Raw genomic sequence first — 17,754 nt, 5'->3', positions numbered from 1 at the left:
ACTCAGGAGCCTGGGCTCCCTCTACATACAACTCAGGAGCCTGTGCTCCCTCTACACACAAATTGCCTGAGTGCTTAGCGCCGACTATTTACAGGAGAGAGGCTGGTGCAGAGACAACTGTCTTCTTATAGATTTCCTGCCTCCTGTTTTATTTAGCAGAAACTAGCTACCTCCTCCTAATGTAACTACAGCACAAGAATCTTAATGTTATCATTTATTATTTAATGTACAGTGGGCATAGTACAGCATCAAATCATGCTCTTTTACAAGGGAAGGAAATTAAGAGCCAGTAAATTTAAGTAATTTCCCCAAGATCAACAAACATCAGGGTTGAGTTGTAGACCAAGGAGTTTGTCCCACGTCAGAGGCTTGCCGTATTCACCAGGAAAGGCCTCCTACATCTTAGTGCTGCTGGGTTAACTGTGAGGGGAAGTGAAGCATTGTATTTTCAAACGACCCAGAGAAGAATTGTGCCGGTTATCAGATGGGAACCCATGGCGGTTGCCCTGGTTGTCCCGAAGACACACTGGAAACGACACAGCAATCTTTCCTTGAGACTCGTACATGAAGAAGTCTTCCCTCCCGACTCAGGAGCACAGCACCTCATGCAGGCCAGGGAGCTGCTCAGGAATGCCACTGGGACGCTAGGCCTAGCCTGAGGGACTGCTCACCTCCAAATACAGTTACTCCTCTGGAGAATTTTCCATGAAATATTCGAAGTGGAGGAAAAGTAAGGAGTGGGGTGCTCTTGGCTAACAGCAGCCTGCCGCCTCTGAACAGCCACCATTGGCTTGGGCACAGGTATCTCCAGCTCTCAGCGGTCCTGGGCTTAATGTCTGACCCATGTGGGAATAACACTCATGAGACAGTAATTAAAACTTCCTGTGAGAAGAGCCATCAACAAGGCAGGGTCAAGTCAAAGGGCGCGAGGCTTAGACCCTTTAGAACGTGTTTAAAGTAAAACAGAGGGTTATGTCCATCCTGCGATGTTAGTTTTATCTGTAGAATATGTCAGTGGATTGTTTGATCTTGTTCACAAGTTAAAAGGTAGGCTTTCAGCTGTGCTTGGTGGTACAGGCCTGTGATCCTGGATACCTCCCAAGTCCTTCCCAGTGTGACCACATTGATTAAATCTCTTTCTTCTGATCTTACCAATAATGCAGATCTTTTAATTGGCTTACTGAAGATGGGTGGCCAAACCTGCCTGTGACCCAGGTTCCATGACACCCAAGCCTGATGACCTGATATTTTGGCTCCTGGAAATCACATGATAGAAGGAGAGAATATACCCCACAAGTCGTTCTCTGAGCTCCAGGAGAGAGAATCCTAGTAAGGAGCAGAGCCATTTGCTTATGGCTTTGTAGGTTTGCGACACTCTTCCAATTTTGAGCTAATGCTTCTGGCTCTGCAGGTTCCGACTTTGTGCAGTGCTGGGTTGGTGCGGGGCTTGTGTGCTTTGTGCAGTCTCCAGTCAGCATCCCAGCACTTCCTCAGTCAGAGTAACCAGACCAAGGCAGCCTCAGGTACAGTCTCCCTGGAGACAGAAGCATGTGGTTTGTCATAGGCTTCATTTTCCTCTTTCTCTGTGAGGCCTCATCCTGCCCCTGGTGGTGGAAAGAGCACGCTGCTTTACCTGCTGCTGGGAACTGCACTAAAGCGGATGTTGAAAGATGGAGCCTGTCAGTCACTGGTGTTTGTATCTGAAAGAATGTAACCGGTCTCGAGAAATTGCAAACCTAGCAGAGATTGTTTTTTATGTCTTAACATTTCAGAAGCCATGTGTTGACTCAGGGGCTCTGGGAAAAAATGATCATGTTACTTGATATTAAACTCTATGCCAAATGGTAAGGAGGAGCTCTTCACTCTCACAGAGCAGGGGCCAGAAAACTGTGTGGCCCATGAGTCAGCCCTGGCCCTCTGCTGTTTTTACAAATAAAATTTGCTGGAGCACAGACATCCCCATGCCTTTACGTGGTGTGTGCTTGCTCTCACACAGACAACATGAAGGAGAGATGACAGAGATGGAGGGAACTTAACCCTCTGCTCTCCAAAGGTCACATACTTGTGTCCTATAAAAGGAGTTGACAATAAATAGATGGAGAGGAGAAAAGGCAAACAGATGTATCACTGTGCACAGACAGCACAGTGAGTCTGAACCTGCCCTCTCTTCTTAGGGAAGAGGCCAGTGGGGGTGCATGGGTGGTTCTAGAAGGAGATGACTGCCAGAGAACAGACAGTTGTGGTGATTGGTTTCAGTCTCTTCTATGATAGCTTAATCTTTCCTCAGGTAATGCCATTTCCCTAAGGAGCTCTCGGACGATTGCATTTTCTTTGGTGGATCCGAACTTTAGGTAGATGGCGGAGCTTGAGGGGAAGCTCTTTCCTGTGTTTCTGAGAAAACAGGCCTGAGAGACGGGAGGAAGGGAGGCTGGGATGGGGAGGTCATGGAGACGGGAGTATGCTGCCTCAGTCCAGCAGGTAAATCCAGGGTGCTTGGGCGCTCTGAGCCCCCATCTGTAAACATCTGCACTACTTCCTGCCCACCCTGGTAGAGAAGGAGTTTCCAGGCCTCTCAGTTTCTGCACTCTGTCAAAGTCTGCGTATCTGGCTTGTTGAGTGCTAGCTTTGGGGCTGTAGGTGAGTCATTTAACTTAGGACACGATGCCGCCAAGGCTTTGAAGCTCACATTAGGTAACATGTGAAAAGTACTGTCCTTGCCCTGAAGTGCTGTGGAGAGCCTGGCACAGAGGAAGTCCCGTGAGCACCCAGACATACCGATGTGATGGTGCCAGTCACGGCCCTGTGGCCCTTGTCCGCCCACACTTCAGCACATTGCTGTGCAGCTCTCGGATTCCAGCTCTTCCTCCTGCTGTTCTGTCACAGGGCGATCTGGCCCCCGCAACTAGTGAGCGCTCATGAACACTGAGCTAAAGTGAAAGTTGGTGCCATTGGGTGTAGCTAGGATAGGGGACTCCCTTTGTCTTATGTTCTTCAGAGTCTACTCTGCCAACAAGAAGCACCCCTGTGGGGGCATGAGTGCAGGAGGAGACACGTGTTTTCAGAAGTGTGCTGCTACGCCAGACCCTGAGCAAGCTCGCACCGAGCCGGTGGGAAAGCCAGCAGCCTCGCTCAGGAGGCAGCTTTGCTCAGTTGCCATTAGGGAGCACATTGCTGGTCCTCAGGGACTGCTGTCCCTCCCAGATGTCACTGGGCTGCTGGGGTAGGGCCTGCGGTGGCTCAGGCTCTGGACTCAGACACAGCTCGTCACCGTGTGAGGGAAGCATGAGGAGGCTGTGCCAGGGAGTCCCCGCAGGGCCCAGGCAGGGCGTCCACTCCAGGCTCTGAGGGGGTGACTGCACACCAGGTCTGGAAAGCTAGTGAGCCGCCCTGTGAGTTGGTGCCTTAGAGAACCCACACATGTTTGTGACGGGGACTTCATATGTGTTCCCCTAGCAAGGGCAGGCCTGATTGTCCTAATAGCGTGTTTGGGAACTATCTGCCCATAATGAGCCCCAACCCACGGCGACTGTCTTAGTCACTGTTCCGTTGCTGTGAAGAGATACCATGACCCAGGCAAGGTGTATAAAAGAAAACATTTGGTTGGGGGCTTGCTTACAGTGTCAGAGGCTCACTCCTCACGGTGGGGAGCGTGGTGGCGTACAAGCAGGCGCTGGAGCAGCAGCAGAGAGCCACAACATCCAAGTGACAAAGTCAGACCTTCTAACACTTCCAATAGTGCCACACCCTGGTGACAGTATGTAAATATATGAGCCTATGGGGGCCACTCAGTTTAAACCACCACGGTGACTCCCACCCACGGTGACCCTCTGACCTACAGCAGCCCCCCACATTGACCCCTACCCATGGTGACCTTTCACCCACACTGACCCTATGGTCTACAGCAGCCCCCCCACATTGACCCCTACCCACGGTGACCTTTCACCCACACTGACCCTATGGCCTACAGCAGCCCCACACACAGTGACCCCCACCCACGGTGACCTCTCACCCACACTGACCTGCTCCTCTGCTGTGTTCCAGCATGGGCTACTGCATTCTCCTCGTGCACGGACTGAGCAAGCTCTGCGCTGGGCTGAGCCGCTGCGGGGCCACCTCCCTGGTGACGGCCACTGTGTTGCTGCTGCTGCTCTTTTCCTGGAAAACCGTGAAGCAGAACGAGATCTGGCTGTCCAGAGAGTCCTTATTCAGGTACAACTGCACAGGGGACGTCCGTGTGGCCCCGCCCCTTCCCTGGTAGCAGCCTGGCTTCCAGGCGAAGTAACATGGGTGTGTGGTGCGCGCTCATCTAGAAAGCCGCTTTTAATACACTTGAAACGAAGATAGAATTTTATTTGGGGGCTTAATTTTAGATTTTTCTAAGTTGATAATAAAATTTAACATGAACTCATTCTGAGTGGATTTATGAGAGCAAGAAGATTCCAGGTCTGGGAAGTTGGGTGGAAACACCTATTGAAGAGCTGGGCTGTGAAGTCAGTCACTGAAATGAAATCTACACACCTCATCTCGTCACTCAGCCCGGTTCAAGGGGAAGGTGAGCGCACAGCAGGAGTGTAAGATAGGCAGTGCCTCTCTCCGGAGTATTCCAGAGCATTAAATTATGATCTCTGATCTCATTGTTTATTTTAAACATAAATTTAGGTGAGGAAATAAGACTTTCTTTTTCTGTTTTTTTTTTTTTTTTCCTCTGTGATGAAATTTTTTCCTGAATGCAAGCATGTGTTGCTGGGTTAATATTGGCTGCTCAGGAGTAGAGAGCACTTGCCAAGTACACTGGGTTGGGTCTCCAGCATCATTCTTATGTGAGTGTGTGCATTAGTGTGCCTGTGTATATATGGTATGTGCACATATACACATATGAGTGTGTGCATATTTATAAGTATGTAAACACATTTTATACATACATAAACACATAAATGTGTGTTTGTATATGTACATGCATATACATTTATGTGTATACATATACATGTGTATATATGTTAACCTATAGCTTTCAGCCGATCCCAAAATATTAATATTAATATTAGTTGTGAAAGAGTGAATGAATGCATGAACAAATGGATGAGTGGATGTTCACTGGGCTTTGCTACCTGCTGAAAGTAATGTCTAGGCCAGGCTTGGGGGAAGCACGCCTTTAATCCCAGGACTTGGAAGGCAGAGGCAGGCAGATCTCTGCGAGTTTGGGGCCATCCTGGTCTACATAGAGTTTCAGGACAGCCAAGGCTACATAGTGAGAACTGAGGTAGGTGGGTGGAGAATATGTCTGATCTTCCTACCCCAAAACATAGGCATTTTTTAACTTAGAGTGCCTATCTGGGCGTCACTTACCAACATGGTGGTGCTGCCACCTGGTTCCTGCTGTAGGGTAAAGCTTACTTTTTTTTACACATTTTTTATTGAAAAATAAAATAATTCATATTACATCTCAATTGGTATCCCATCCCATGCATCCTCCCATTCCTCCCTCCCTCCTGCTTTCACCCCATTCCCCTCCCCTATGACTGTGACTGAGGGGGACCTCCTCCCCCTGTATATGCTCATAGGGTATCAAGTCTCTTCTTGGTAGTCTGCTATCCTTCCTCTGAGTGCCATTGGGCCTCCCCATCAAGGGGACATGGCCAAATATGGGGCACCAGAGTTCATGTGAAAGTCACTCCCTAGTCTCCACTTAACTGTGGAGAATGTTCTGTCCCTTGGCTAGATCTGGGTAGGGGTTAAGGCTTATTTTTTTAATCATGCACAATAACGGCTTCATGTGGATGCTCTTGGTGTGACTATACGGCATTGTGGTCACATTCATTCCCTCCCCTTCTGTCTTATGTCTTCTGTCTCTTCCTGCCCACATGTATGACTGTGTGAAGTGTCTGTGGGAGAGCGTCAGATCCTCTGGAACTGGAGCTACAGACAGTTGCAAGCTGCCATGTGGGTGCTGGAAATTGAATCCGGATCCTCCAAAAAAGCAGTCCGTGCTCTTAACCACTGAGCCATCTCTTTAGCCCCCTCATTTTTTTTTTAAAAACAAGTTTATTTTATTTTATTTTATGTGCATGAGTATTTTGTCTGCATACCTTTTACATGCCTGGTGCCTACAGAGGCCAGAGGAAGGTATCTGATCCCAGGAACTGGGGTCACAAATGGCTTTGAGCCATTATGTGGATGCTGGGAGTCCAGCACAGGTGCTCTGACCGCTGAGCCATCTCTCCAGCCCCCTTCCCTTTGTGGTAAGCCAGTGCGGTTCATTAGGGCTGATGGCAGGTGAGGGTTTGTTTATAGGATCATAAACACTTTACCCATGGCTACACCACAAAGAGAGTCTCTTCCTACCTCCTCACCTGGTTTGTTTTGAAGCATTCTTCCCTTGTCTAGAGTCATTTTAGAAACACTGAGCATTGAAGCTCAGACACAGAAATTCCTCTTGGTTTCTTGGTTTAATCTTCTTTCTCTCACTTTTAATAGGTGACGTTTTTATGAAACACTCTCCAGCCATTCTGCTGTGGTGGTTGAACATGTTCCCTGGGTAAAGCCGCACAGTGGGGATGGCACCTGCTAATGATGGTTACTGCATAATCAAAACAACATGGGTGGTTGGGGTGGGAGGCAGCGTTTGCTCCAAGGATAATAAGCTAGAGCTCAAACCATCTGCAACTGATGATAGCAGTTAAAAAATTAACAACAGCAACAACAAAGCCAGGCAGCACACTGGCTTCTCACCAGGACCCTCCCGTCCCTTTAGGTGGAAGTATGTGGGGAGTGGTTGACCATAAAAGCAACCATTCCGCAGTTGTGCTGGGAGGCCTTGGAAGATCAGGTGAATTTTCGTGTCATGTGCAGTTAGAGTAACTGATACTTTAAATAAGACTTTGGCTCTAAGTCCTGGGAAAAGCTGAGGCCTGTGGGATCTTTTTTTCTTTAAGGCCAGCTGTGTATGTGGCTTCATCTGTGGGAACTAGTGTTGATCACACTTGGACACTTCACTGCTGGCTTCTGAGGTAGCGCTGGGTGAGTGACAGACGGTAACAGCTGGAGTTAGACTTTCTGCCCGCATGCTGAGTCCACCTGTTTAACTGCTTGCTTTTGGGAAAATCACGGAAAGCAACAGTGTTTATTATCCAAGGTGTAGTGTAAGAATAAAACAGTGTGTGAGAAATGCCTCCAACAATGTCTGCCGTGACGTAAATACTGTGTAAAGTTCTCAGGCTATAACTGTGCTCTGTGTTCTGAATAAGAGGAGAACAGGGAGGAGAGGAGGGCTGACTCACCAGGGGCCTGGAAGCCAGCGTAGTGCAGATGCCACTGGAGTCCTGCGACTCAGCATCAGACACCAAACAGCGTCTGGCCTTGGCCATGGTTGACCGGGAAGACTCTAGCCTCTTCACCAAGGTTACAGCATAGAATAATTAGCATCTTCCCTGGAATGAGATGAAAAGATGGCCCAAGGTGCCCAGTGCCACCATCTATCTGTGGCAGTATGAAACCTTGGGCCAAAGCTGATTTAAAACTGAGGAGAAACATAGCTCTTCTTTCCTTTGCTCTGACTTTCTGGCTACCATTAGCAATGTTTGAATGTTTAGTCTCTACCTAGGAACTTGAGGTGGTTCTACCAACCTGTTACTCAGTAATGTGAACAAAGTGAGTCCATTTTCTAAATCCCGGAGAGACACCTGAAGAAGGTGGCTGGGGTCACCCCCCATTTCTTCTATTTCTCAAGTCATCTACAAATAAGAGGTATGGGGGAGACATGTGAAATGCATGTGTTAAAATGCTGAGCAGTGAGGGCTGGAGAGATGGCTCAGACACTGAGAGCACTGGCTGCTCTTCCAGAGGACTTGGGTTGGGTTCCCAGCACCCACATAGCAGCTCACAATCACCTGTAGCTCCAGTTCCAGGGATGAGGTACTCTCTTCTGGCCTCTGTGGGCACTGCACAGACACACATGCAGGCAACACACAAGACACATACACATAAACAGAATGCTGAGTGTGGGCACACCCCTGTGACCTAAGCACTTAGGCACTTGGGAAGTGTGCACACTCACACTGCTTTATTTGTGATGAACTTTATGATCTCTCAAGTCTCTTATTTGACATGATAAAAATAAACAAGATTATAGTATTTTCATGAAGGGTGCCCACAGTAAACACTAGGGTCACTCCACCTAACTAGGTTTGCATCTTTTCATTAAACACTGTTCCTGTGTCTTTCCCCCTCTCTACTTTCTGTTACTAACACCCTGCTCTCTGCTTCTGTGGTTTAAACTCCTGTGCACACAGCATTTTTCCTGTATGTGATTTTTATAATGTTTTCCAGGCCCACTCAGGTGTCACACATGGCACGATCTCTTGTAAAACTGAATAATATTCTATTGTACATAAAAGCCAAAATTTCTTTATTGTTCATCTATTCATGGGCCTTGCATTACCATACCTTGATTATGGTGAATAAGGGGGAAATCTATTTGATGCGGACCCTGGCAGTGATTTCTCAAGTGCCAAATGAAGGGTGAACACAGGCCAACAAAAGCAGAAATGAAGAGGTGGGGCTGCATCAAGCTGCAAGGCTTCTATATGTGGGTGCAGTGCTCTTGGGATTACAAAGCAGAGCTGTGACTGGAGACCAGCCTAGGCTCCATGCAGTGGTTGCTCCCAGCAAGCCAGGAGTCCGTGCAGCTATGGCTTACTTACCTAGACTCCCGCAGACTCTAGTGGCAGTGGAAACGAGTGAGTCAAGCCATTGTTGGAAACAGTATAGAGATTTTGCTAAGGGTTGAAAGCAGAGTCACCATGTGGTCAGCAATGTGTCCCTGGGTAGGCATTCACAGGAAGTGAGGCTGGCACTCAGAGGCTATGCTCCTTCAGCAGGTGTAAATAAATGTGGCTTCAACTGTGTCCAGCTGACCTGTCCCCATGGGCTTGTGTCCAGCTTCTCAGGGCCTGTCAGCCCTCTCTGCAGCTCCGTGAGCCCCAGACAGAGGGCTGTAAGTGAGGCTAAATGGAAAGACACGTTATTTAACAAAATGTGTTTTAATGTATGTCCCCAGTGGGCCTTAGACTATGCATGGAACGTCCCTACCAATGTTATCTTCCTATTTTAAAATTATATGAAAATTTCATCTAAGAGTGTTGGAGGTGTGGTACAGTTCAGTTGCCTACAAAGCAGGGTCTTACCTTGTTAGCTGTCCCCTTTCTCCTTTAGTCAGAATAAGTACCAGGAGCTGTCTTTCCAAATAGTCCTCTGCCCTGTCCACTTGTTTTCAAGAGCGTCCTGCCCTTTAGGCAACTGAGCAGGCTCCAGGCCCAGACCTCTTGTGCCTGAACCCTCTCCCTGCCACGCACCTGCTGTCTACCCTGCCACGCACCTGCTGTCTGCCCTACCACGCACCTGCTGTCTGCCCTGCCACGCACCTGCTGTCTGCCCTGCCACGCACCTGCTGTCTGCCCTGCCACGCACCTGCTGTCTGCCCTGCCACGCACCTGCTGTCTGACCTTCAGGCCAAGTTGATGCAGCAGATACAGACAGAGCTGACTCTCTCCTGCTCTCACCCTTCTCGCAACATCTTCAGAGTTTGGGGTGACCCTGTAGGGACCCCCTGGGCCTACGATCTCAGCTGTAGACAAGCATCTGATGGGAAACACGGGATTTGGGGGTCCACCGTGTGGGACTTGGACACACCACTCACTGCTGATTGATAACCACTGTGTACTTATAGTTGAGAGCAATGGCTGTGTGACCTACCCCCTGCACTGAGTCCCCCAAACCTCAGGGGTGCCACCTCTGCTCTCAACCCACTTCCTCTAGATAGTTTCTACCTCCCGAAGACTCTGCAGCTGTCCAAAACAGCCCCACTAAGTGCTATGAGGGGCGTGGCACGTTGAGGCCACGCCTGCTCCACATTGTGCTGCCTCTCCCTCCAGCTGCTGGCCCAGCACTTCTCCATGCCCTCAGAGGCTCAGCTTTGCTGTTTGCTTTCAGGAAGTTCGCTCTTTCTGTTCTGGGCTGAGTTCACTGTGACCTGTCGATACACTGCTCACTTATGAATGGCTGTTTCATAACTGGCCACAGGCCCTCACCCTTAAGGTCCTACCAACAGGCTCCCTGGCCATTGGTGCTGAGGGAGCTCTACACAGACCTGCATGACTGTAACATTTACTTTTGTAAACTGGTCTTACTAAGCCACTAGGCTTCCTGGGATGCTGCATGTACTGCAGACCGTACATTCTAGACCTGGGGTGTGGTCATATTCTTGAGGCCCAACTTTGGTGTCCCCACTCACAGTGCTGGAGGAAGGCAGATGTGGAAAGAAGGCTCGGAGCAAGGACACCACACGTCAGATCTCATCGTGCCTTAAAGGAGCAGTTTCGGCAATGGGCTGCACACTCTCACTTTACGAGAATCTTGCCTTCTCGTGCCTTTGTGTTGCACACACAGACTCACTCAGGCTCGTTCACTTCTATGCATAGATAAAAGGCCTTCACTAGAAGTAGGCCTGCGAGAGGAAAGGGCCTGCCCGAGGCTGCATCCCCCAACACGGGACAGGATCTTTATCATCTTCTTTGGGGCCTGACTTTACTGCACTGTCTCTTACATCAGATCCTCCGCACCCTAAGTCGGAAGGACAGACTGGCCTAGACAGTTGGAGCCTTTGCATCCTGCTTGCGTTCTGCTCCCTCATGTCTGCAGCTGGGCTCTGCTGTGCCTCCCTTCCTCCCTCCTCCCATGACCCACCCCCCCCCCCACCACCGAAAGCCTTAGTAAAGATGGCCACCCCTTACCAAGCTGCAGGGGTATCTCCAGCAGAGGGAAGGGTCCTGTGCTTGCCTGCAGAGAACATTTGTTCACCCTCGGTCAGGTGTCAGTTCTTAGTTGTGCACACCGGCCGTGGCCTTCACCCTTCCCTGTGCAGTCACGCGTATAACTGCCGGAGGTCAGATGCCTGGGATGAAACAGTGGAGGTTCAAAGGCAGGCAGCCTCGTGCGATGAAATAGTGGAGGTTCAAAGGCAGGCAGCCTCGTGCGATGAAACAGTGGAGGTTCAAAGGCAGCCTCGTGCGATGAAACAGTGGAGGTTCAAAGGCAGCCTTCTGCGATGAAACAGTGGAGGTGCAAAGGCGGCAGCCTCGTGCGATGAAACAGTGGAGGTTCAAAGGCAGCCTCGTGCGATGAAACAGTGGAGGTGCAAAGGCGGCAGCCTCGTGCGATGAAACAGTGGAGGTTCAAAGGCAGCCTCGTGCGATGAAACAGTGGAGGTTCAAAGGCAGGCGGCCTCGTGCGATGAAACAGTGGAGGTTCAAAGGCAGGCAGCCTCGTGCGATGAAACAGTGGAGGTGCAAAGGCAGCCTCGTGCGATGAAACAGTGGAGGTTCAAAGGCAGCCTCGTGCGATGAAACAGTGGAGGTGCAAAGGCAGCCTCGTGCGATGAAACAGTGGAGGTGCAAAGGCAGCCTCGTGCGATGAAACAGTGGAGGTGCAAAGGCGGCGGCCTCGTGCAGTCGGAGTGAAGCAAGAGTCTGACAGTAGCCCCACTTGTTTTCTTCATTTTCAGGTCGGGAGTTCAGACTCTGCCCCTCAACGCCAAGGTTCATTACAACTACGCAAATTTCCTCAAAGACCAAGGTCGGAACAGGGAGGCTATCTACCACTACAGAACCGCCCTCAGGTAAGCTCTGCTGTGGCCAGGCCACTCCTGTCCCCCACTCCCCCGAGGCCATTCTCCTGATAGGGAACTCACCCTGGAGCTGGGCGGGCTCTTGAATTCTGAGTCTTTGGCCGCAGCATTCGTGTCTGCCGCAGGAGCACTCAATTTCCCTGTCTTCCATGTTTAACATACTATAAAAAATAATTGCCACTGCTACACATGCCACAGTGGGATGGAGCTCGGCTGGATGCACATGTATAAAGCAGGAATTTCCTGTTAAAAACACACTGGTAAATTAGAGGGTGGATATGTGTTTCAATAACTTTTAACAGTATGCATATAGAAAGCTCCAAGCCTATCATATCTTTTCTGTGTGTGTATGTTGGTGGTTGTACATATGTGCACGTTTATGGAGGCCTGAGCTCCACCTCACGTGTCATTTCTTAGGCACCATTCACTTTGCTTTGAAACGGTCTCAGTGGCCTAGGAAATGCCAATTAGACAAGACTGGCTAACCACTGAGATCAGTTAGACAAGACGGGCAGCCATGGAGATCAGGTCTCTCAAAAGCCAAAACAGAACAAAAGGAAGACATATTCCACCTCAGGTGCATGGAAAGTAATCTCTGACCTTAGTTGTGAATGCTTCATGGTTTCTCTCTCTCTCTCTCTCTCTCTCTCTCTCTCTCTCTCTCTCTCTCTCTCTCTCTCTCTCTCCCGAGACAGGGTTATCTATGTAGCCCTGGCTGTCCTGAACTGCCACATAGACCAGGCTGGCCTCAAACTCATAAGGAAAGACCTGCCTGCCTCTGTCTCCCAGGTGCTGGGATTAAAGGCGTGCGCCACCAAGCCCAGCTCCTTGTCTGTTCTTGAAGGAAGGAAACGGGCAGTCAGCCTGTCCAACAGTGTTGGTGGGGAAGGCTTACCAACATGTTTGCAAACTCTGCCAGCTTCAAATAGAGAAGTAAACGTGACCCTAATCCACAGCTGGGCCAAACGCATATAGTAAGTGGGATTTTCTGGCACTTGGTACTGCAAAATTATAGTAGCTGGTTTGGTATTTCTGCTCCTTTCCTGTGAAACAATAAAAATGAATGTTTGTTTCCAGGAGAAATATGTACCCCGAAGAGTGGGGGAAGACAGTCAGAGCTGTAACCCAGTGCTGACATTAGTGAATTACCTCATGTTCTCAGCCTGCATCCCAAATGGTTCTGATTTAAAATCATTTAAAACCATGGGCCTCGAGCAGATATGAATGCTTTACTTTCTATTTTAAAATAAGTTGTCACTTTTTGTGTTAGACAAAAAAGGAAACCACATCCATTCATCATTGTGACGCTTGCTTATCCTTGGTAATTGGAAGAGCGGCCATATTTCAGTAGTGCTGTTTCTTGGTGGGAATTGCGGAGAGGGACGTACCTCCTATCCGAAGGCCCCTCTTCTCTTTCAACACTAGTTTCTCTCGTGCTTGCTTGTTTACCACAGCAAGGAAGAAAGTGACTGGGAAGCAGCAAACTGAAGGCAGTGGGGTCTGGAATCAGCTTAGCAGTGCCCCTAACTACTGAAGTGACCATGTAGACCCCACAGGCCATGAAGTCTCTTTGTTGTGTTGTCAGGGAGCAGAGAACAGAGGGCGTGCAGCAGTGAGCCTCCTCCTTCACTGAGGCCCCACCTCCTAAAGGCTCTGTGGCTTTCTCAGGCAGCACCTCCTGCTGAGGACCAAGGGTCTGTGGAGCCTGCCATACGCACCTTCCCTGATGTCTCCTACAAACGCTAAGCATGCAAGTGTTAGCTTTGTGTTGCTGTGAGGATCAGCTCTCTACTTCACACTTAATTTTGACACTAAAGCCCAGGACTCCCATGTGAGAGAATCAGAAAACATGGGTTTATCCACTGTCTACCTCCAGAGCTTCCTAACTTTGAACTGTGTAGGAACAGGTCCCCCCATTTCATGGTGATAGGAGGAGAAAGTTCAGAGATCTCCAAGCAATCCAGCAGTTCCCTTACCCAGTAAGTCCAGAGGAGGGGCCAGCCCTGCCTGATCAGCGTAGGGGACGCTGAGTGCACTCTTGGCTGTTCATTGATTGTTAACTAGTTGTGAAAGTCAGTGAAAAGCAGACAATGTAAACCAGTCCTCCTCTTCCTTGCCGCTCCCTCCTCATCTTCTTTTTTCTTCCTCATCCCTCTTCCCAGACCCCTTTACAGTCTGTTTTCTAACAGTGTCTCAATGGCCTAGGTTGGTCTTGAACTTGCAATCCTTCTACCTCAGCTTCCTGAGTCGCTGTGATTATAGGCCCCGCAGCACAGGCCCAGCCTCACGAACACTGCTCAGTGTTTTATTTGCCTTGAAATCTCAGATGTGCATCCATTCACCAGGTTTCTAGTAACAAACAAAGTCCTTAAGAGCTTGCTGATTAGAGTTGGCAATGGCAGTGGCATATTGAGACGTTACAGTTATTTTAGAGGCAGATAAAATAAATGCAGTCGTTTGAGCAGATTAGCTAAGATGTTTTCTTCTTTTCCTCCGGTCTTTTACAGTTTCTTCACAAATCATTGGCAAAAGTTTTAACAAACCATGCATTTTTTTAGTGTTTCTAATTTTTACTGGCTTTCCTTAGAAATACAACACTTTCTACCCACACTTATATCTTACCTGTCTGTAAAATATTTCAAGGCAGTGAATACAGTGAAAAAAGGCCTTATTAGACACATCTGGGTCTTAGCAATCATTTAGTTTGAGTCTCTGAATTGTAAGCGTCCGTACATTTACTTGCGCTGCGGCTGCCTGGAGATCTGGCGGCAGGATTACAGGCTTTTTGACTTCCAGCCTCACTACAGGTTACAGCTTTGCTGTCTTCTCACTAACTGCTGAAATCTCCTGCATGGTTAGAGTCAGGCTGTTAATCACGTCAGTCACCAGCACCTGGGACAGACTCTAAGGTTTGCCTTTGTCCAGGTGGATCAGAGAGACTTCCTGCTGAGCAAGAAAACGATGCACACTTGAAATCCCAGAATGGGAGAGCTGAAGTTTGAAGGGGCCTATACGGTGAACTGTAGGTCTGCTGGGGCTGAGTGGTGAAGATGCTTTAACTCTCACTTCCTTCCCCAAAGAAAGAAAGAGAATGGTGTGAGGGCAGGAGAGAGAGACAGAGATAGAGGGCTGGAGGAAGGGAGGGAGGGAGACAGACAGATAGATAGACAGACAGATATACATCTCTCCTATCAAGGGAGATTCTGTGGAACTCTCATTCATGTAGACTTGTAGCCCCTGAGACATTCTCTGTGAAGGATTCTGTCCTGATAGAGGGACTGTGACCTTCCTTACTCAGGGAACTCTTTTTACAAAAATGGCTTTGTCTTAAACTCACAGTTAAAATTTAGCCACCACCATCCCAATAATGCATTCGGGTGATATGCTGTCCACTCTAAAGCCTCTCAGGTGGACATTTTTATCTGTGAAGGACAAAAGAGCTTTCCAATATCACAAGGAGGTATTTGTAATTATTTTTGTTTCTTCTTTTGATGAACCAAGAAGAAATTACATTCTTAAATGACACAATACATGCTACATACACATAAATATCACATACACACATGTGTATACACAAACATATAGATACATATATTTATGTATTGTTTATTAGGTCTTGTATTCATAAAATTTAAGGAATTAACATTATTTAGAAAAATACTGAATTTTAGTGAGATTGTGGCCCATTTATCAGCTGAGTTTCAAAATGAAAGAGCCATTATTCATCCTCAGGAGAGCTCTGCGCTGCTGGCTTTTCCTCCCACGTCTCCCTTTCACTTAACCAGCTTAGACGAGGCTTCCCAGGACCTAGACTTGGGGGCAGAGGTTTGCACATGGGCCATCTGTCCAGAGCACTCTCACAGACACAGGAAGGATGGCAAGGGCGTGGCACACAGTGACCTGACCCCTCGGAGCTGTCAAGGGCAGACACCAGTCTAAACAGCCCTTGTCAGCCAGGCACTACCCCAGGTCCCGGTGGAGACAAGAGTCCTGCTGGTGTCCACATCCCTGGCAGCTGGCAACGATGGAGATGAGATGACACCTCCGCCTGCAGGAGGCACAGGGCAGAGCACTCCTGTGCTTTAAAGAAACCAGAGCTTCTCATGACGCCTGGAGACAGTGAAGAGGGTGTGAGTATGTGTGTGTTATATGGGTGTGTGTGTGTGTGTTGTAGTGTATTATGGTGTGGGATGTAGGGTGAGGTGTGTGTGTGTGTGGTGTGGTGTGGGTTGTGTGTGTGGTATGTGTGTGGAAGGGTGTGTGTGGTGTGTGTAGTGTGGTGTAGGGGGTGGTGTGTGGGTATGTGTAGTGTGGTCTTGGGGGTGTGGTGTATGTATGTGAGTGTGTGTGGGTGTGTGGTATGGTGTGGGGGTGTGGGGGTGTGGGTATGTGGTGTGGGTGTGTGGTATGGTGTGGTGTGGTGTGGGGGTGTGGTGTGGGGGTGGTGTGTGGGTGTGGCTATGTGGTGTGGTGTGGGGGTGTGGTGTACGAGTGTGTGGTGTAGGGGGTGGTGTGTGGGTATGTGGTGTGGTGTGTGTGGTGTGTGCCTGTGTGCATTCGCTTTTACAGGTAAGTGTGGAGGACAGAGGTTAGTCTTTCTCCGTTGCCCTTCACCTTGTTTTCTGGGACGTCTTACTGAGCCTAGAGCTCACTGACTGTGTCAACAAGCGGCAGGAAGCCTTAGGAGCCCACCTGTGTCTGCTCCCGAACACCTGGTGTACAGACACGCACAGCATGCCCAGCCTTCACGGGAGCACTGGGACACCCAACACAGACTGCCGTCCTTGCTTGACAGAGAGTTTACCAACTAGCTCTCCAGTCCGCGCGTGACTTGAGGGATGGAGAGCCAGCCTGGCGTGTGGGGCCTGTACAGGAGGCAGCTAACTCACACACATACCCGGCACATGCAGCTGGCGTCTGTCCCCTAGTGCAGTGCTCTCCCCGTGGATCCGCTTCCATGCACTCTGCCGCTTGTTCTAGAGTCCATCACTCTGATCCTGGCATCCAGCACCGCGGGTCGGGTCGGGGTAGCCATTCCCAGTGAGCTGAGCAGAGGTGTTTACTTACATTTCCCAGCTCCCACCAGAGAGTTCTCTGCAGTCAGGCCAGTGCTGCCATTTACAAGTGACTCACTTCCTGAGGGCCTGGAGAAAATGTTTTCACTCTGCAGAGCCTCAGCCAATCCCCTGGGAGCAGTTCCTGCACAGCAGCACCGAGGTCACTGAGAGAAAGGTCATAAGTCGCCCCTAAGGCTGTCTCCTAGGGACCAGGAACCCAGGGCCAAAAAGGACGCAGCAGGGCAGGTTGCTAAGTGCCTTTGGCCTGGGACAGTCAAAGCTGCAAACCCAGAAGCCCATGGATCTCCCCCGGGGCTAGTGACAGGATAATTGTGCACAAAGGAACCAAGCTCTTTAAATATGCAGAATGAAGTCTCCGCTGTCTGCAGAGAAGCTTCTTTTGTGTGTACTTTAGTCCAGTGAATGAAACTGAACTTCAGTTGTAAAGGGACATTTTTTCCTAGCCAGTTCTTTTTTCTCAACAGGAAATAGAAAATAAACATCCTACCTTAGGGTTTTTAACTTCAAATAAATAAATTTGTGGCATGAAAACCAGACACGCGGTCAGGTGTGTATGCTCTGGAAGGGAGTTGCAAACTACAGCACATGAATTGATGTTACGTGAACAGTAAAATTGCTCATAACTGAAAAGGTAAAAACTCACAGCATCCTTAGCTTTTAAGTTTTATAATTTATTTATTTTTATTTTCTGTCCATTGATATTTTGCCTGCGTGAATGTCAATGCGAGCCCGTCAGATCTTGGAGTTACAGGCAGTTGTGAGCTGCCATGTGGGTGCTGGGAATTGAACCCAGGTCCTCTGGAAGAGGAGACAGTGCTCTTAATCACTGAGCCATCTCTCCAGCCCCAACTTTTAAGTTTTAAAATACATTAGTGAAACAAAATACAAGCTCAAACTTTAATCCCATATGAGCCTTTACAGATGGGGCTGGAGGGATGGCACCGTGGGTAAGAGCTCTTAATGAGCAAGCGTGAAGTCCCAAGTTCAGGCCCACCC

The 17,754-nt window shown here is 49.0% G+C and overlaps 1 protein-coding gene across 4 annotated transcripts in view; it reads left to right on the top strand.

The window, feature by feature from the left end:
* Tmtc1 (transmembrane O-mannosyltransferase targeting cadherins 1) overlaps nucleotides 1-17,754 on the top strand; it is a 93,097-nt gene that overhangs the window by 30,336 nt on the left and 45,007 nt on the right. For 3 of the 4 annotated variants that reach the window (XM_051155617.1, XM_051155618.1, XM_051155616.1), the window contains exons 4-5: nucleotides 4,042-4,209; nucleotides 11,558-11,671. In XM_051155617.1, the coding sequence (XP_051011574.1) occupies nucleotides 4,042-4,209; nucleotides 11,558-11,671 (282 nt within the window). The remainder of the gene's footprint in view (nucleotides 1-4,041; nucleotides 4,210-11,557; nucleotides 11,672-17,754) is intronic. The other variant, XM_051155619.1, reaches the window with a different exon arrangement.

This window comes from Acomys russatus, chromosome 13, assembly GCF_903995435.1.
Source record: "Acomys russatus chromosome 13, mAcoRus1.1, whole genome shotgun sequence".
Taxonomy (NCBI): domain Eukaryota; kingdom Metazoa; phylum Chordata; class Mammalia; order Rodentia; family Muridae; genus Acomys; species Acomys russatus.
This window is presented reverse-complemented; position numbering and strand designations above follow the sequence as displayed.